This window comes from Octopus bimaculoides, chromosome 4 (genome assembly GCF_046866305.1).
Source record: "Octopus bimaculoides isolate indiv1 chromosome 4, ASM4686630v1, whole genome shotgun sequence".
Lineage (NCBI taxonomy): Eukaryota > Metazoa > Mollusca > Cephalopoda > Octopoda > Octopodidae > Octopus > Octopus bimaculoides.
In genome coordinates, this window is record NC_142931.1 from 54,024,018 (window position 1) to 54,045,155 (window position 21,138).

At 36.4% G+C, this 21,138-nt stretch overlaps 1 protein-coding gene across 2 annotated transcripts in view; it reads left to right on the forward strand.

Moving 5' to 3' along the window:
* Nucleotides 1–10,731: 10,731 nt before the first annotated feature.
* LOC128247679 (cytochrome c oxidase copper chaperone-like) overlaps nucleotides 10,732–21,138 on the forward strand; it is a 24,660-nt gene continuing 14,253 nt past the window's right edge. The window contains exons 1-2 of one of the 2 annotated variants that reach the window (XM_089350776.1): nucleotides 10,732–12,215; nucleotides 19,782–20,061. In XM_089350776.1, the coding sequence (XP_089206902.1) occupies nucleotides 19,967–20,061 (95 nt within the window). In that variant the 5' untranslated portion in view covers nucleotides 10,732–12,215; nucleotides 19,782–19,966. Of the gene's footprint in view, nucleotides 12,216–18,946; nucleotides 19,033–19,781; nucleotides 20,062–21,138 lie in introns of those variants that run through there. The other variant, XM_089350775.1, reaches the window with a different exon arrangement.

The following is a 21,138-nucleotide window of genomic DNA, read 5'->3' on the forward strand; positions in this document are numbered from 1 at the left end:
TAGCCATGTGCAAATATAAGAAATCATTGTTGTATTATAATTGGTACATAAAAACATTCACATCCACATACATAAATAGACATATCATCTATCAGCCAGTCAGTCAGCCTGTCTGTCTGTCTGTCTGTCTGTCTGTCTATTTGTCTATCTGTTTGTTTATTGTGTCGTCGTCGTCATCATCATCATCATCATTATCATCATCATCATTTACTGTCTGTCTTCCATGCTGGCATGAGTTACACAGTTTGGACAGGATCCAATAAAACAAAAGACTGCATCAAGCTCCAATTTCTGTTTTGGCATGGATTTTACAGCTGGATGCCTTTCCTAATACCAACTACTTGCGTTTTTGTTTTTCATGACACTGGCACTAGTGAGATCACCAAGTAACTCACAAAAGAAGGAAAAAGGTCCCTCGACTAAGTGGGGTTGTAGTTGAGACGAAAATAGCTTTATGCTGGGTGTTGAGAGGTTAAAGAATAATCAACAGTCATAAAGAGGGGGTACATGGCTATCCTACATTATATAAGGGCAGGTGGGAGTAGCTTGTGAGAAGACAATGATGGTGGCAATGAAGTGTCAGAGTGTGCTCTCAAGATACAAGAAGTTGAATATAAGAGAGAATACAAAAAATTGGGAATGGTAGATGGAAAAGTTCATTAAAGTGTGAGAGGTGAGTGACAGATGGTTAGAAATGGATGTAGAGATGAATGTAATGAATGGAACAAAGGGGTGGTGGTTAGGTTAGTGGTAAACATCTATATGGTAAGGGGAAGGTGAAAGAATAGGCTTAGGAAAGAAGGGATGATAAGAGGCAGTACAGGAAGGGAGGGGAGCAGCAGTTTGATAAACCTGTAGATAGATTAGATAATATGGAGTGGATGCATGAGGGGGGGGGTGCAGAGGAAGACTGAGAGATATACAGTGACAGAGATGGATGTTAGAGGTATATTGGATGGTTGTGGTGAATGGGGGAAGGCCATCAGCAGCAGATGACAGGGTGATGAGAATAATAGCAGACAGAAGAAGGTGTAAGAGATATTGTAATGGCAGTGGTTAGAGCATCTGGCTCATAATCATGAGATAGTGAATCCGGTTCCTTGACTGAGCTCTGTGTTGTATTCTTGAGCAAGACACTTTATTTCGCATTGCTCCAGTTCACTCAGCTGAAGAAATGAGTAGTGACATCACTGATGCCAAGCTGTATCATTTGCCTTTCCCTTGGATAACATTGGTGGTGTGGAGAGGGGAGGCTGGTATACATGGGCAACTGCTGGTCTTCCATAGACAACCTTGCCTGGCCTTATGTCTTGGAGGGTAACTTTCTAGATGCAATCCCATGGTCATTCATGACCAAAGGGGGGTTTGGTAATAGCAGTCCTAAGATATGTCTCAGGGTGGCACAGGAATTTCTGAAATGAGATGAATCTCTGAAATGGGATGAAAGCACTAGATAAGTAATTTATCCGAAATTCTGATGACTTCCTCTTTCCTAATATGAAACCGTTAATCTAGACATGTTTTTCTGCTTTCTCAGCTTTCTTTCCTCATTTGCCTCTGTTGAAGAGCATAGGCTCAAAGCGTCAAAGACTTTTCCATTTTTCCTGAGTGTCAAACTAATACATTTTGTATGATGTTTCCTCACCTTTCTCAGACTTCTGTTTTTTACACATTTGAACTCACTCACTCTATCTATCTGTCTGTCTGTCTGCCTGCCTGCCTGCCTGTCTGTCTGTCTGTCTGTCTGTCTGTCTGTCTGTCTGTCTGCCTGTCTGTCTGCTTGTCTGTCTGCTTGTCTGTCTGTCTGCCTGTCTGCCTGTCTGCCTGTCTTTCTGAATGGATTGTTGACAGATCAGCTCCACAAAAGTTGGCTTTATTTGTATAGAAAGAACTGTTTGCTTTCTGAGAGGAACTGTTTGTAGACGGGAAGTGTTCTGATGGTTGGGTGATCCATTTGCTGTCAACACCCGCTAAATGGAGGGCTGGGCATGCAGTGGTTGATGATGCACAGACATGCACTGAGACTGTGACATCTCTGGCGCTTCATAGATGATAGTGAATAGGTGTGACCGCCGTTTGTGAGGCGTGCTTTCCTGCAGCTCATCTCTTTAGCTGAACTGCAGTCGTGGATCAAACAGAGACTGAGGCTAAGTGAATGGCACTGCAAGTGCCGCTTTGCTCTCAAGTAACTCTGCCATCTGAGACCAAAATTGTGCGACTTCAATTCCATGAAGGTGTTCTATAGAGGATTAGTGGAGGTGAGGTGTGACAATGTTCTTGGGGAGAATCTGGGTGTCGATGAGGAACACCTGACCCGCCTGTTCAGGACAACTTTTGGGCCAGAACCTATGGACAATCACCAGAGATCCCTGGCCTGGCAGTGCTATCAGGAAGCATTGCACATTCAGGATAAGCTCTACAGGCACGGTTCAAGATACACTGGACTGACTTGCCCAAGATGCGGTCAGAGTGACAAAACCGTTCTGCATGCACTTGTGCACTATCCAACCATTTTAGACCTGTGAGCTTATGCCGAATGGCTGCTGTCATGTGTGGGATGAATCTGGTTGTCAGCGGAGTCTATCGTAAAAATTGCCCCACCACTTTACCTTAACTGGGAAGGCAAGGCAGTTTTCATCGTACTGGTGGCCATGGTGAAAGAATGTGTGTGGTGGACTCGAGCGAGAGGTTTAGAGACAAACACTTTCCTCCCTGGCCAATCACTCATCAACTTTTTCAAGTACCACTTGAAAAGGAAGGTGAGAATAGAGAGGCAAGTTTTATCTCATAAAAGATTCAATAAAAGGTGGGTCAATGTACACGCGAATGATGAAACCACTTCAAGCATGATCCTGTAAATCCAAAAAAGAGAGGGGGGTGCTTTGCTCTCATGTGTTTTTCCCTCCCTGCCTGAGGTTACTGTGGTCTTTTTCGTAGGCTTTTCTTTCCACGGAAAAACCTAATCTGTTTTTTACATTTTTACTCTGTTCTGTGATACACGATCCCTTTTAATCAGATTTTTTTTTTTACATGATCCCTTTTGATCGGAATTTCTCCTCCTTTTTTTCTATTTTCCTCTTTTTTTACTTTTGAACAGAAAAGCTCTGCATCGTATTTGTCCCCTCTGCGTTCAGCCCTGTGTGGCTAATAAATAAATAAATAAATAAATAAATAAAGAAAGAAAGAAAGAAAGAAAGGAAGAAAGAAAGATATCCATCCATCCATCCATCCATCCATATGCATATTTATATATATATATATATATATATATATATTATTAAAAAAATATGGCAAAAAATCATATATTAATTAATATCGATTAATTACCAGGAAGCTAACACATTTAAAGAATCAAAGAGATTCAGAAACAGTATCTGCAATCTCAGGGGATTAAAGTACATTTTTATATATGACGTTGACCACTAACGTGGACATTCAATGTGCTAGAAATAGATCACGTCTTGTGTCTAATAAGACCTAAATTGTTCTCAACATGAAATATAGCGTGATACCAAAACGTAAGCGGGCAAGACATTTAAAAAAACCGAAAAGGAACATTATTAAACAGGGACCGGTTTCGAAATTTAACAATCTTACCGACTGTCTATTTCTCTTCAGCCTGATTTGTAATGGAACCATAATCATCAGAACCCCATACAAAGTTCTTTAGAACAAGCAACATTTTATAATAAAATACACTATTAGAAGAGAAGTTTTAACTATAAGCAGTGACAGTTAAGAACTAACATGCCCCTTACTCCATGTATGTGCTAATAAAAATATATTTGATTGTGTTATCTTACTCCTATACGTATAATAGGAAGAAAATTAACTCAGAAATATTCATGTACGATTTATTTCCCTTGAATTTAGCATTGTCATTGCCATTCTGGTCCGCTACCACCACAATGACCTCTGCCATTGAGCGTGTATATATATATAAGAGAGAGAAGCAAAGAAAAAAGAAAAAGAGAAAAGAAAGGAAAGAAGAAGAGAGAAAGGGAAGTGAAAAGGAAAAGTATGTGATTATTAAAATTTAATAGAATCTACAGACATTATTTTATTGTTTTCTCAGTGTCTGATTTCAAACTGACGTCCATTCTGGTCCAGGCACTGCTGACAACGTGAAGCAATGGAATCACGTTTGGTATTTGTGTGCATTCACATTCAATGGTTGCTTTCAAATCAGTGACTGTTGCAGGTTTCATAGCATAAATTTTGTCTTTTAGGTATCCCCGTAAAAAAATGTCTAGTGGTGTGAGGTCTGGTGAATGCAGAGTGTATTCAATGAAACCCCTTCGTCCAATCCACCTGTTTGGCAAGATCTCATCAAGGAAGTATCTAACATCGCGATGGTAGTGTTGGGTTACCCCAACTTGCTGAAAGTAAAACTCCTTGTCTTCAAAGTCTTCTCTAATGCTTGGCATGACAGACTGTTGCAGCAAGTAAATGAGACCTGTCACAGTAGCATCAGAAAAGAATGGTCCAATTAATCTTGATGATAAGCCACACCTCACTGTAACTCCTGGTAATTTAACATGGTGTTCTACCATAACATACGGATTTTCAGGTCCCCAGTAGGTGCAACTGTGGTGATTAATTGAACCATTTAATTTGAATGTAGCTTCATCACTCTGCACAATCTTTTTTGGAAAGTGTGCATCTTCTACACATCATGCCAGGTACCACTCTCAATACTGTACTCTTCAGTCTGGATCATCGTCATTAATAGCATGGACTAATCATGGAATGTAACTTAACATTGACAACACTTTAAAACACATTGGACAGACGACTTTGAAATACCTACATCATGACTCGCTCGCTGCATAGATTTTCTTGGACTTTGGTGATACGTTTCCAGCACTCCTTCTTGCTTTGTGGGTGTTGTTGATGTACGTGGTCTTCTGGAACATTTCTCATGGACATTCTGAACAGTTCCATTGGCTTCAAACTTATCTCTAATTTGAATGATGGTAAGTCTTGTTGGTGGATCTGTTTGAAGCTCCCTCCTAAACTGTCTTTGCACTTAAACTTCGTTTTTCACACTTCCAGTAGCATTTTAGAAAGAATTTCTTTTGTTCAAAGCTTAGTTTGACTGCCATCATTAATTCCAATGGGTTTAATCTGGAAAGAAAAAAACAATAATTGAGTTATCAGCTGCTAAAGTATGTGTACATTTTTTGGGACACCCTGTATATATACATATATATATAATTCAAATAAGTTATTAACTATTTTAAAAAAAAATGATGAAGTAGCCAGCAAACATAATCCAAATATGCAAAATATATATATATCAAAAGTCAGGATACCATATGTACATGTCCTCTTGTTGTCTGTAAATTTTATTAAATTTATTTGAATTGATCATTTAAATATATCATCATCATCATCATCGTCGTTTAACGTCCGCTTTCCATGCTAGCATGGGTTGGACGATTTGACTGAGGACTGGTGAAACCAGATTGCTACGCCAGGCTCCAATCTGATTTGGCAGAGTTTCTACAGCTGGATACCCTTCCTAATGCCAACCACTCAGAGAGTGTAGTGGGTGCTTTTTACATGCCATCGGCACGAAGGCCAATCAGGCGGTACTGGCAATGGCCACGCTCAAAATGGTGTATTTTATGTGCCACCCGCACAAGAGCCAGTCCAGGGGCACTGGCAACGATCTCGCTTGAAAGTCCTTACACATGTTGCTGGCACAAGTGCCAGAAAGGCGACGCTGGGCACAGGTGCCATCACAATTTCACTTTCGCTTGCCCTAATAAGTCTTCACAAGCTGAGTTTCGTGTCCAATGAGGGAGACGACGTTGGCATGGGTGCCAGATGTCAAATTTAACTCAATTTCAATTTCACACACACACACACTCATATAGGTGCAGGCATGGCTGTATGGTAAGAAACTTGCTTCCCAACCACATGATTCCCGGTTCAGTACCACTGCATGGTACTTTGGGCAAGTGTCTTCTACTATAGCCCCAGGCCGACCAAAGCCTTGTGAGTTTACCAAATGGTAGACGGAAACTGAAAGAAGCCTGTTGAATACATGTACACACACACATTATCTATGTGCATGTGTTCGCCCCCACCCCACTGGTTGACAACCAGTACTGGTCTATTTACATGATAGTGGTTCAGCAAAAGAGACCAATAGAACAATTACCAGGCTTTAAAAAATACTTTCTTTGAGGCAGTGCCCCATCATTGCCTCAATCTAATGACTGAAAGAAGTAAAAGATATATATATATACATATATATAAGCATATACATATGTATGTGTGTGTGTGTATTTATGAGGGCACATGGCCTAGTGGTTAGGGAGTTGCTTTCACAATTGCGAGACCATGGTTTCAATTCCTGTGTTGTGTTCTTGAGCAAAACATTTCATTTCATGTTGCTCTGCCATCACTTCAGCATCAGACATTGTGTGAGTTAATTTCATGGAGGAGTGAGTTAATGTGCAGCACAAATATTTGATTACTATGAGCAAATTATTTGTACCAGTTGTTCAGCGAAAAATTACAGAACAGTTTTTCTTGGACTACGAGAGACTACCATCAATAATGGATATATGTAACCATTAATTCAGACATGCTTTTTTTCCTTTCTCCATTTTCTTTCCTCATTCCTTTCTATCAAAGAGTATAGACTCACAATGTCAAAGACCTTTCAATTTTTCCTGAGCATCAAACTGAGCCTTGTTTGTTGTTCCTTCACCTGTCTCTGTCTTTACATTGGAACCATATATATATATATATATATTGGTGGCAGTTAGTGTTAAAGCATATCTCTAGAAGAAGGTCACTGGTATAAAACTGGTTATGTAGGCAATGGCATTTGTACATTTTGGGTATTTTTTGCTGGTACTTAAGATCATGGCACTCCCATATCCCTGATATTGTGACTCACATCAGCACTGGATATTTTGCACTGGTTTGTTTCTGGATCATGTCAATAGGGTGGAGAGGATTTGTGAGGGATTGTGCAAGCCTTGTTAGAACTAAAATTGTAGGTTGCATGATCACTGGCAAGGCGACTTTCCTATGCCTGGTGAAGAGGGAGGGCACTGTGGTGAGTGTAGAAGACAGGGATGCAAGCCCAGGTGAAACCTTATGTACAGGTATTGCTGATATGTTGCATGGGCAGTGGTCAGTGATAATCTCCTTCGGTCATAAGTGGACAGCCATTATACATATACACATGAATGAACAAAAAAAGTACACTCTTATATATATATATATATATATATATATATATATATATATATATATATATAGAGAGAGAGAGAGAGAGAGAGAGAGAGAGAAAGAGAGGGTAGGGGAGTGGTAACTGGGACAAAATGAGTAATATCTAATCTCTCCTTCTTTTGTCCCTATCTGTTTGAGATTATTACATTGCAAGTATTGCATTATCCATTTGTACTGTAGCATCATCTTTAGGAATAAAAATTGGTCAGCATAGTTGGGAGAGTTTGGAACGTAATTTTTTTTTTTTTAAATTTTTCCTCAACTTTGATCTGATTGTAATTGAGGTTGCTAATAATATTGGAATAATTATGATGTTTACCAATCAATATTTTTTCCTCTGTTGGATTCCAAGTCATTTCTTTTTCCACAGTAAATTCTAAATCGATAATTTTTGATTAAAAAAAAATGATGTCTAAATTGAGATAAAATGAATGATGACTAGTTTCAGTAATTTGTCCTCTTCCATTGCATGGTGCATAAATACACCTGGAAGGGAGCCACTCTAGGAGATCATGAAGAAGCCATAGAGAGTATTTTATGCTGAGGTTTTAGATTTAGTCAAGTTTCATTAATTTCATATCAAGTGCTTTTTTTCATGATCCTCTTTCATTTGACCTAGATATTTATATTTTTGTAGTATTTTTGGCCTTTCTGATGTCTAAGGATGGATATTGATGTGCATAAATCTGTTTTCAAATGTAATTCTGGAGAACCGAAGAGGCAAAATTACCTTATCTTGGCTTACTCATTTTGTCCCATCTAAATTTGTCTTTTACACGCTCAAAAAGAACGGTGACAGTTTTCTGAAATAATGTTCAGTTTATGTTATGATGTTTTTAATATATTTAGAGGAGGTCATATGCTTAGCTGGTGTGGATTTTGCAGGGTTGTGAAAATTTGTTAAAAAATATGTTGTCTCAAATCAAAAACGCAGTAAAAAGTCCTCATTTTGTCCTCTCCCTATAGTCATATTTGCACCTGTACAAATGAAGAATAATATAGAAACACTCACCTTCATTCGTTTTTTAATTGTTTCAATAAAATGTGATATTAACGTTTCTTATTCTACAGAAAAAATTTAAATGTTTATGTGAACTCTCATTCACTCCTCTTCCTTCCTCATGCAAAAAAAATACTGAAAAAGTTTGTTTTTTTATCAAGGGGAACAACTCTATATTGAATACAAAGTTTATATTAGTAGCTGTCATTAGTTGGGTATGAAATACCTTAAAGGAAATTATGTTTAATATTTTCATGAAGTGTACTAATCTCTATCCATTTATTTTCTTTTATATTATTAATAATTTCAATACCGCATTCAAAACTGATTGAGAATTTATCATTGATACAGATTCGAAATCGTTGAATTGATTGGAATCTGCATAGTATTCTCCTTTTTATATGCCTCCTTATTCTTTGGTGCTAAATCTTAAACCTAATAACAACCTTTGCCCTTATAACAGCTAGGTATACTTTGTGATATCTCATGTTAAATGTGTGCTTATCATCGGTTTCCTACTAGCACCTCTCTTTGGAATTCGCATCCGTTCAGCTTGGGTTGGTACTAAACTATGTGTAAAGCAGCCCTTTACGCCACTAGGACATTCGTGATCACAACCAAAGCTCATTCCTTGGGAATTAACAAAGGAACAAACAAACAAAACACCTCCAATTCAGTCGGAGACGATAACACTCTCAGTTCAGTAAACGAGAGGATATTAGAACTGTGCTACTTTGCTCGGCAACCCGCTCACCTTTCCATTGGTAGCCAGTGTATTCTTTCTGCATTGGAGGGTCATCAGAGTGATCCACTTAGTTCTGTAATGTTTGCACTGGGCGTCGGTAGTATTGCTAGTCTGACTTCAGACTTGGATTTGAACGTCTGGTATCTTGGTGATTCATATTTTCAGGATCCCCAGTTGGGCTCTCGCTACAATGAAATTGATAAAGGAACATGATCTCATTGGTCTTGATGTTAATGTTTCTAAATGTGAACTTTGGACATTCGTATTCAGAACATTACACTATCGTACGTCTATTCACAGAGTTCCTCCCTTTCATCATTGTCCCTCTACCATGGACGGGAGTATCTCTGAGCTCCGATCTTCGATCCTGCTTTCGAACTCATCTTTCTTGCATTTTTTTTTAAAGATGTTAAAGCCTAAACAATTACTCAAAAATAAATAAGACGGATGTACTGTGGTATCAACCGAACATCTGTTTTATTTATTTTTTAATATACTATAACTGATACATATTCATTGTACTAATAATAATTATAATCCTTTCTGCTATAGGCACGAGGTCTGAAACTGGATGAGGGGGCTAGTCTATTACGTCGAACCCAATGTTCAACAGGTGCTTATTTGGATCTTTATGATTTGATGGGCAACACTTGTTTTCTTAACGAAACACTTTCAAACTTGGGACACTGGTAGAATGTGTCATATAAAACAACTTCTTCTCTTAACCTTCTTAACAAAAAATTGTACATCGCAAGTTATTTCATGTTAAAGTTGTCGTATTTCTGTAATTTCAACCAATCACTGACGTCTATTCAGCTGAATACAGTTAGTGCTGTTCAGTGTCAAGTGTGTTATTCCCTGTTTAATTATATCATTATTCCCTAGTAAGGGTTTAGGGTTTTTAGGGTTAGGGTTCGGGTTTTAGGGTTAGGGTTTTAGGGTTAGGGTTGGGGTTAGGGTTATGGTTATGAGTTATAGGGTTAGAGTTAAGGTTATGGCAAAAATAATCATAACCCTAACCGTAATCCTAAAACTAACCCTAACTTTAAAACCCGAACCCTAACCCTAAAACCCTAAAGCTAAAACCAGTACAAACGCACGAACGATGTCATAAATAACAGTGAGAAACGAAATATATACTGCTGATAGTTGTTGTTGACAACGGATAGTTTTTGTTGACAAACAACGGCACTAATTTTATTCAAGGGAAAAAATCCCGTAACACCGCTGTTCACATTCCACGGCGTAATTGTTTTCACCTCAATAGACGTCAGTGATTGGTTGAAATTACCGAAATACGACAATTTTTTACATGAAATAACTTCGAATACAAAATTTTTTTATCTGTTCTATAACACAAAATATACAAGTATTCGAAGTTTGAAAGTGTTTCGGTACCAAAAACACTACATAAAAAAATGTTGCCCGTCAAATCATAAGGATCCCTATACTCTGCCTTTTGTAACTAATAATATCCTGTTTTTGCTGTAATTTTCAGAATAATTTCCGTGATCGTTTTCGTTGAACTTATCTATGATGTGAACACATTCCTTATGAAATTTGCGGCAATGATATGTTTTGTTTATGTGTTTTGATCCATTATCACCATATTTATAACCTACTTTTCACTAAGAATTAATTCTTATTTAAAATCCCAATCAATAATTGCGATTTGGGTATATTCAGGTATTCCATAGTTACATAAATTTAATTATAGTCAATACAGAATTGTTTCCCTTGATACCAAATATAATACTTCAACATTTCGTATGTTTGAGATGAGTTACTGTTAATACTATTAAAATCCTCGGATTATTAACTTCACCTTCGAAGAAATTTTTTTTTGTATATCATGTTTTGATTTGTTTGATCTCCGATTGTCACCAAATGGAACTTTAAATATGAAAAAAAAAGTTTAATCTTGAAGCCGTTACTAATCTTATGAATTCTAGAAATTAAGTATATGCAACAATTCCCTGTAAATGATACTTATCACAGGATATTAGTTTCAGATTTTAGCACAAGGCCAGCAAGTTCGTGGAGATTACATCGACCTCAGTGTTCAACTGGCACTTATTTTATCAACCCCGAAAGGATGAAAGGTAAAGTCGACCTCGATGAAATTTGAACTGAGAACATAAAGACAAACGAAATGCCACTAAGCATTTTGCCCAGCGTGTGAACGATTCTGCTGGTTCGTCTCCGAACAGGATATTAAAATACATTGTATATTGATAATGATTGTTTTTTAAAAGTAAAATCATTGAAATAATATTAAGTCCTTTTTATAATGAATGCTCTCCCTCAGTTGTAGCCATCTTTTAAAGAAACATTTAAGTGTATGATTATCTTTATTTCATTTGGTAACTTGATCAGCACATAAAACACAGATATCCAAATTACCATTGGGTAAAGACTTAAATATTTTATTTCCAATCATGAATCAATTGTAGGTGATGTATAGAACATCTTTCCCTGACATTGTTCGGTCACTTGTCTGTTAGTTTTCTTATGAATGACATGAGTTGCACAAATAGCTACAGCTGGATTAATAAGATTCATGAAATGGGATAGGGGAGTTAATAAAATTTCTACATTATATGTTTGAACAAATTTGCCTTTGTGTCTGCTTTTTATGCTTAAGAACTTTATTTGAAGAAACAGATGAGGCATTTTTAGAATTCAGACTGCAAAATGTCAAATATCCGGTACTGGATTGAATACATACAAATAAAATAACAATGCCATGAATAAACCAGCAAAGGAGTCCCTGTGTAGTCGCTCAACATGCTGGAAATAGCAGCCAAGTCTTCTTCAACTTACACTCCTTTGTCTACAAAAAGAAAGGGCACAATGAATTGTGGATTGTGAAGTTTGGAATACTTTTTATCATAGGTTTGTTCTAACAGGGCTGACCTGGGGGCTAAACGAAATATCATTTGCTTAGTATTTGTTAATGAGAGGGCAAGTGGAAATACTCGTGGTCATTTTAAGTTCTCATAAAAATTTGTATTGAAACCATGCAGTAATTTGGTAATATATGACTGGAAGGGAAAAAAGATGTATTCTTGGTGAGGAAGGATCAGATAAACTGTTTTGTATGTTGCCTGGAAGATGAAATGGAATGAAAACAACAAGTGATTTCCAAGGGTGCAAAGGGTTAAGAAGTTATTTGTAATATTGATATGAGAGGCTGAAAGGACACCCAAAATAATGGTGAGTCAATAGTTGTATGATGTTTATGTATGTACAACATTTTAAATAAGAATAGTTTTTAAAGATAATCAGTTGATCTAGGCTGAAATATTTTTGGTGGGGACAACTTGTCAATCCATTGTAATTGTGCTTCTTGGTGTGTAATGTTTGTTGAATGAAACAAAATTTCCAATTCCTCATTATAAAATTTGTTTTAGTCTCACTTCTTGGGGGACTTGCAAGCCAAGTATGAAATGTTGCAGTTGCTTGTGGGTGATGCTGGTGTGTAAAAGCAAGTTGGGAGAGATGCAAAAAATAGATGTAGAGTGTAAATAGGTTGATGTATGAAAAATTAGAGAGATAACTGACCTTTGTAATACCATTCTAGAACTGAGTTGACTTCTCAGAAACTTTACTGTTTGATTTGTACTGGTTATGAGATACCATATTCTTAGGAAGCTAAATAGATTCAATGGAAACAACTTTTCTTTACCCAAATTTTACATGAACAAAAAAAAAAAAAAAATCCCATGGGTAATGTGGGACTGTAGACTTGAATGGAACTAAAAAGGGAAACAAAACTGTTAATCTGTACTTGTTTGCACCAGGTTAGAGATGTTAGGTGTGAGAGTGATAAGCTGATGATTGGCAGAGCCAGAGTGATTACCTTTCTTCAGAAATGAAGTATTGCAGTTGTATATTTTCAAACTTTGGAGTATTTAAAAGGAAAGGGATATTGAAGAATTTAATGAATTCATCCAGTTCAGAAGCACACCTTTCCAAAGTTATCCTTGGGATGATATGAGGAGATACTTTGGATGATGTGTCACTTTGCCTTTGGGAATTTATCCAACTTAACAACTGGATTATGATGAAGGGAAGAATGGAGAAAAGATATGAAGTCCAAGGAACAGTAGCATGAGAAATACAACAAGCAGCAAATGAAGTTTTGGTTGCAGATGATCTCAGTAAAAGAGCTTTCATTACTTAATGGCAGGTAAAAGGTGGTTAGCTGGTAGAATCATTATCACACGGGGCAAAATGCTTAGCAACATTTTGTCTGTCTTTATATTCTGAGTACAAATTCTGCCAAGATTGACTTTATCTTTCATTCTTTCTGGGTCGGTGAAATGAGTACCAGTTGAGCACTGGGGTTGATGTAATCGACTTACTCACTTCCCCAAAATTGCTGGTCTTGTGCCAAAATTTGAAACCAATACATGTTGGCTGGTAGCAGGATTATGGCAAGGGGCCAAAATGTTTGACTCAATTGAGAAAGATGAAAGCTTAGAAAACATGCATATAGAGAATTGTGTTTTGCTCTTAGGGGGCTTTTTGTATAAACTGCTATCTTGATAGTGTAGTTTTTATAATATTAAGAAGATAGTATTCCGCATTATTGCAGATAATATTCCAAAATTATTTGCTACTAATTTCCAATAGCCAGGTACACTGAAGAAGTGTAGAATATACTATTCTGCTCAGGAAGAAAGAAGTGGTCTAAGTAAACTTGATAATCTGTGAGCATGTAACCCAATTATTTACCTATTCAGTGAACCCACTTCTAGTTTTTACTACAATAAGGAGATTTAACAGACTTGAAGAATTAGCAAATACTTTGTGAGATATTTTAACATAGAGGTGATTCTATAGGAACAATATTTAAATAGAATTATTAAAGAAGTGAAAAATCCAGGAAGAATGGTCAATACTAAAATCATTAAAAAAATGATTTGAGAAAGAGAGAGAGAGGGAGAGAGAATGGGAGTTATGGTGAATGTTATCAATGTAGCATAAGACTTGGTCAGATAACAACTGGTGATCCTGTCAGTTGCTGGGGCAATGAAGGTAGCAGATAATTTTGAAGACTTTTGTAAGACAAAAGTTTTGTTTATCATGGAAATCTAAGGTGGAAGAATAGGTAGCTGTGATGAAAAAATATTGGGGAATTAAAAAAAAATATTACACAGGTTGGGAAAAGAGAATGAAAGATATATATCTTACATGGGATAAAGATGTAATGACGAAATTTAATGAGAAGATGCATCAGAGAAATGATGAAGAACATTAATTATTGTGGTCATTTATTTAGATTGATTATAATATTAGTTGTTACAATATATAAGAAATATACAACTTCATTGAGTTGTTTGTGTGTACACAGCACTTTTGCAGATCTCCAGTCCAGTCTGTATGATAGTAGTTTCATCTCTGTGACTGCTAAGGAGAAAGACAGAATAAAAGGAATGTATGCAGATAAATAGAATAACAGTTGTGTTCTCACACTCACGACAGGACATATCTGAGGTGAGGAAGATAGCCACGCTTATTGGTAGGCACTGAATTACCAAAATAGAGTGACTGATGTTTGCTTGTGTATTTGTAATTTTGCCAGTTTAATTAGATCAGTTGAGAACAATAGGATTCTTCACTATATCAGTTTTGACCTGTGAATGCCTCGAAAAAGCTCTAAGAGGTCAGTTCATTCTCTTAATGCAGAAAAGCAAAACAATAGCCTGATGGCTTCTTTTACTTGTTTCAGTCATTAGACTGCAGCTGGGGCACTGCCTTGAAGATTTTTAGTCAAATGAAATGAACCCAGTGCTTTTTGTTTTTTGAAGTCTGGTACTTATTCTATCAGTCTCTTTTGCCAAAGGTGTTAAATTACAGGGATGTAAACAAACCAGCACCAGTTTTCAAGCAGTGGTGGGGAACAAACACAGACACACACACATATACAACAGGCTTTCTTCCATTTCCATCGACCAAATCCACTCACTTTGATTGACCTGAGGCTATAGTAGAAGACACTTGCCTGAGATGCCATGCAGTGGGACTGAACCCAGAACCACGTGGTTAGGAAGCAAACTTCTTACCATACAGCCACGCCTATTCAACAATGTAGAAAAATGTGGATTCCATTTTGAATCCTAGCTTAGGTATTCTGTAGCTGTTCGTTATAAGGACATGAGCTTTGGGAATAGAAGATAGAATAGATATTAATATAAGTGAGGGAGAAGTATCATAATAGTTGGTGTTATGGCAAATGTTAATATAATGAGGAAAGAGTGTCCTAGAGATTTGAGGTGAATGTAGATGCTAGTGTAACTGAGGGAGAAGTGACCACTGTATATGGGTGATATTAGTATATTAGGATATAACAGTGATATTAGAGAGTGGAGGAGTGCCCAAGAGATTTAGGATGAATGTAGATATTAGTGCAGAGAGTGGAAGAGTGTTTTATAGATATTTTTAAAAAATTGTTATTCTGCTTAAAAGAAATAAAACTTAAGGAATACAACTGTTCCCAACATTTCTCTGTGGAGAAATCAATACTGGAGTTATACAATAATTATAAGGATTCATTTAGACATTTTAACTACATTTATTCAACTTCTAAACTTGAACTTTGGAAAGAAAACTTGAGAATGACTGATGATGAAACTGATTAAATATAGAGTAGATGTAATTATTGGTTTAATATTTTGGCACAAGACCAGGAATTACAGGGGAGAAGGCAAGCCAATTACACTGACCCTGGTGCTCAACTGATACATATTTCATCAACCCCGAAAGGATGAAAGGCAAAGTTGACCTTTGTGAAATTAGTACTTAGAACATGAAGATGAATGGAATGCCACTAAGCATTTTGCCTGGTATGCTAATGATTCTGCAAGCTTGCTGCTTTCAAGAGTGTAAATATTGGTTTCAAATTTTGGTACAAATCCAACAATTTCAGGGAGGGGTAAATTGATTACCTCAGTATTCAACTGGTACTTATTTTGTCAACCCTGAAGTAGATGTGTTTCATCACAAAAAAATTAGTCCTAAAAATTATAAACTCATTAAGAACCTATTCCAGACCTTTAGTTGTTTAGTCATGTTTCAAATTCTTGAAAGTGCTAGGGGATGAAAACATATACAATGTAGATATTCAGTTGGGATGTTGCTTGTGAAAGAATAAAGTTTAGCTTATATTTAGTTAGCAATCTTGCTTAATGAATTTGTTTCCCAAATGACTTCCAGTACAAACTGAAAGCAGTATAACATATTAAACCAATATGAACTAAGAGAAATACATTAACATGTTACAGAAAAAAATTCTCGATTAACTTCAGTATGCCATCTCACAAGCTGCAAAAAAAAAAAAAACTTTCCAAACTAGCAGACAAAAGTGATATGACACTATATTCAAATAAGTTTTAGTCGTCACTATTTTTGTTTCCTTTTTAAATCTAAGTCATGTTATTGATATATTTCATATTTACTTACAACCAACAAATACTGTAATATCTAAGGGACAGTTATAGATTTCTCATTGTGGATTCTATAACCGTCTCAAAAGTGGCTGTGTGGTAAGAAGCTTGCTTCCCATGCATGTGTTGATTTTTGACGAGTCGGACGGAATTTTTTGTGCTGTTTGACAGCGGGTGTTATACAGGTAGAGATAATGTATTCAGACCTTAGCGAGTATGAGCTGTCCTCAGCAGAAGAGGAGCTCATTAAGGTGTAAATAGAATGGCCGAGCATTTGGAAAGAATAAAGAGTTTTGCAGAGGTGAAGAAAAGGGAAGTGGACCTAGCCGGACTGAAGAAGCTGAGTAAGATGACACAGAAGGTGGATGGTGACGTAAAGTTATTCCCCCGAAAAGGGTCATGGAAAATATGGAAAAGAAGACCATTACCTACAAGGTGTACTCAGTGGAGAGTAGGAAGGCAGAGCGGATGGAGATGGGAAAAATAGAAAAAGCATTGAAGGGGCTTTCGAAGAAAGTGACATACATAGCAAAAGGAAATGGATATGGGACGGTGGTTGTCCAGTTTAGGACAGCAGAGGAGTTAAAGAGGCTGGCGAGTGCAACTGTAAAAACTGAGGAAGTGGTACTTCTACCCACGTACTTTGGAAGAAAGACTTCTAAGGTGAGGGTAGAAGGAATTCCACTCGATATATAAGTGGTTTGGGTTGCGGCAGCCGTCCTCGTTGGAAATGAGGAGGAGGTGGCTGTCCTCCAGGCCATAGAAACGAAGGATGGAGGATGGAGAGGAAAAACACTGGACCTCATTATACAGGCAGAGGAAAGGCAATTGGAGAGTTTGGTGGAGACGGTGATGTTTGGAGAGATTGTATTAAAAGTGTAGGTGGAGGGCAGAATCCCACGATGTTTTAAATGTGACCAAAAGGGCCACATTAGAGCGCACTGACCTCTGCAGAGGAAAACGACAGAAGAAGCGGTGGTGGAGATGGAGGAGAAAAAGGAAGTACTGATAGATGGAAGGAACAAGGAGGATGAATGGACAGTGACAGAAAATAAAAGGAAAAAGAGAAAGAAGAGGAAGAACAGTCATTGTGATGTGGGACCCCGGACCAACTCCATCCCACACAAAACCACTCTCCCCATACAGACACCAAACCCACCCACCCCCTCTCCCCACAGGAAGAAAAAGAAGAAAGAACAGACACCACAAAATTTACAAGACCCCTCTTTCGGTGAAAAGGTTACGTGTACATGGAGGAGAGAATGTTGTCACTCAGCGATGGGGAAAACGGTAAACGAAAGACTGGATCAAAGACTAAAGAGGGCTCAGGGCTCAGAGGTGGCGAGTGGTGTTACTCAGTGTGGGATGAGTAACACACTTTTCATATTCTCATTTCTCAGTTATCATTCATGTATCATTATTTTAATATTTTGATTTTAATGTTTTTCATGTTCATTTTCATGTACCATTCATAGCATCATATTTTAATTTTAATTGTTATATGTCCCCACATGTGTTGTAGTGTCCCCCTCTATGTAATGCCTTTATGGCAATTTAAAAGAGATAAAGAAGCTTGCCTCCCAAGCACATGGTTCCAGGTTCAGTCCCACTGCGTGGCACCTTGGACAAGTGTCTTCTGCTATAGCCTCGGGCCAACCAAAGCCTTGAGTGGATTTGGTAGACGGAAACTGAAAGAAGCCCGTCGTATATATATATATATATATATATATATATATATATATATATATATATATATATGTGTGTGTGTGTGAATTTGTTCTCCATCATCGCTTGACAACCGATGTTGGTGTGCTTACGTCTCCGTATCTTAGCGGTTCGGCGAAAGAGAACGATAGGATAAGTACTAGGTTTACAAAGAATAAGCCCTGGGGTTGATTTGTTCGACTAAAGGCGCTGCTCCAGCATGTCCGCAGTCATGACTGGAACAAATAAAAGAGTACTATCTACTATATGTGAAACAGATAAATAAACACCAACTTTTTGGACGGAGAACTGTTGTTATTTGAGAATTAAAAAAAAAAAAATTGCTTTTGTAAATTTCACTCAGTTCAATTTTGTTTCATGTTACATTACTTTCGTTTGTACCGAAGGTCAAGGACGTTTGAAAATGAAACCGTTGAGCAAGATTTTTTTTTTCCGTACCAGTTTTTGAAATTCCTCTGGAAGAAAAGTGTGTCTAAATGGGTTTAAGTGATGTGGTAAACGAATATCAAGTTCAAAAGAGCAGAGACAATTGAAGAAACTATAAAAATTTCCTGTGAAGAAACAATTATACTTTTAACACCTAATTAAAGAGTTAATCAATAAGCGTGTGTAAAGCTGTACAATTTCGAAGCGAGTAATTGTGTGTTTGCAATAATCTAAATAGAATAAAAAAGGGTAATCTTCAAGTTTAGGGGGATAAAAAAAGTAAATAAAAATATTCAAGGGAAGTAACTGAATGTCTTACCAGTATTCTCCGTACATCTCTGTTTATAAATAAATCACACACGTGATTTGATTGACGTTAGGGTTAGGGTGTGATTTATTTATAAACAGCTAGAAGAAAACGGATAATACTGGTAAGTCGTTCAGTTATTTCCCTTGAATATTTTTATTTATTTTTTTTATCCCCTAAACTTGAAGATTACCTAAAAAAGAATTAAGTTATGCGATGAGAATATATAAAAATTTCGAGGAGAAAACTTTTTTTGAAAGCCTTATCTTTTTCTATTTATATATTGTTGTAAAGGAAAGCAAAGTGCCATGGTGTAGACCAATTAAAATTAATTTTTGTGAAAGCTGACCTGATTTTTTCCAAAACTGAAGTTAAGGTTATTTAGAAACATTTAATCTACGTAGATGTTTTCCCCAAATTAAGGTCCCTTCATTTTCATTTCACCTATGTTAGTGATGGTCCTTCCGTGCCCATCCATTAAGACAAACATCATACAAACTAATTCGTAATGTTTCGGCTTTACAATAAGATCTAAATAAGAATACAGGAGTTTATAAAAACTGTTTTATTTTATGCATGAAATGTATAAAATAAAATAGAAAGAGGAAAATAGAATCAGTTTCCTGGTATTTTTACTAATATTCAACAAATTAAGCGACGAGCAACAATTTATACATGTCCTAATAATTTTTTCTGAAAACTTTTTGTTGTAAGTAAAGCAAAGCAAAGCGAAATAATATAGATACAAAATATGCCCACGTGTTGCACGATTACATAAACGCAAACAATGTATATATCAGTTTTGCATAATGATAAGAAATTTCCAAAAATTTAGAATTGGAAGATTGATCTAAATGTTTTCTACACCATCAGCAGCAGCAACCGTTTACCCAAGACAGACAGTGGCGTCACCTAGCAGACGTTATTTCAACACAAGGTGAATCCTGAAGGACGTCCGTTCAACCTGCGACTTGCACTGTTGTAGTAGGCAACCAGACACGCTCCTACACACACATAACCATCAGACCTTCTGTTTAGTAACTACATTTTTTCCAACCATGGCTGATGAAAATCCTGCAGAAGAAGTGGTCGAAACTCAAAAGTTAAAACCATGTTGTGCTTGTCCTGAAACAAAAAAAGTCCGCGATGCATGGTATGTTGTTATTTAAATTGTGTGGATAACTAATATTCTTTTTGACATAAAAAAAAAATCATTAACTTTCCTTAAGTGTTTTGTTATACATGTGGTTTTGTTTTTTTTTGGTATATACCGGTTATTTATATAGTTTTAAATCATATTTTGAATGTTAATTACCATTACGTAAAATGCAATATTCCTTTTAAATATAAACTGCTGCCGAATAACTAAACACGTTGTATTCTGCACCGCTGTTTCGATCAAAGTGTTAATTAAAACCTCTGTCTGCTAGTAATATTCTCACAATAAGAAAAAGAATACTTTTTCTTCCTTTCTGAAATCGGTTTTTAACGAACTGGATATTTAAAAAATGTGACACTCTTAATTTGTTTATTTTATGTAGTCAGCGTGTTATTTAACTTTCGTAATTTTATCTAAGCATGTACTTTCATGTTTAACGCAAGTTTCACTATCTCACAAATTATTTCACGTTTCTGTTCTAACTAGCGACTTTTGTAAGCCTTCAGGTCGCATTCCATTTATTTATATTTTTTTATATATTTACTCGCTATCTTAGGACGGCATGATTCCTGCAACTAAGCATTAGCATTAATATGGTTAAGATTTGAGGTCACATGTACTATAACTATAAAGTACATGTGCAGTAATATGGCTGAGGTGAAAATATCTCTAAAGTGTGTCTGCATATTAAATACAAATACTGTAGGGCCTCACGTATATAATATAGAATGTTGAAAAGCTTCGATTAAGTGAAATTATCCAAGTAATTAGTAAACAAAAAAAAACCCAACTTGTTTTTGTTTTTAATCTTGACAATAAACATGAAAGATAACTCTAATAAGATCAGTTATTCGATACTAACATGTTCCGGTCTTATTAGATCTCCTTAGTGAAGCATATTCTTCTCAATGAGTAGTGATAGTGATAATATCAACAAGTTGGCCATGAAAAATACGTCTGTGTATATATATATATATATATAATATAATATAGGATAAATTCTTTATAAGAATTTATCAAGTAGTCAGCGTGAAAAAACCCCATAAGGAAAAAAAACTCATCGTTTTTTTT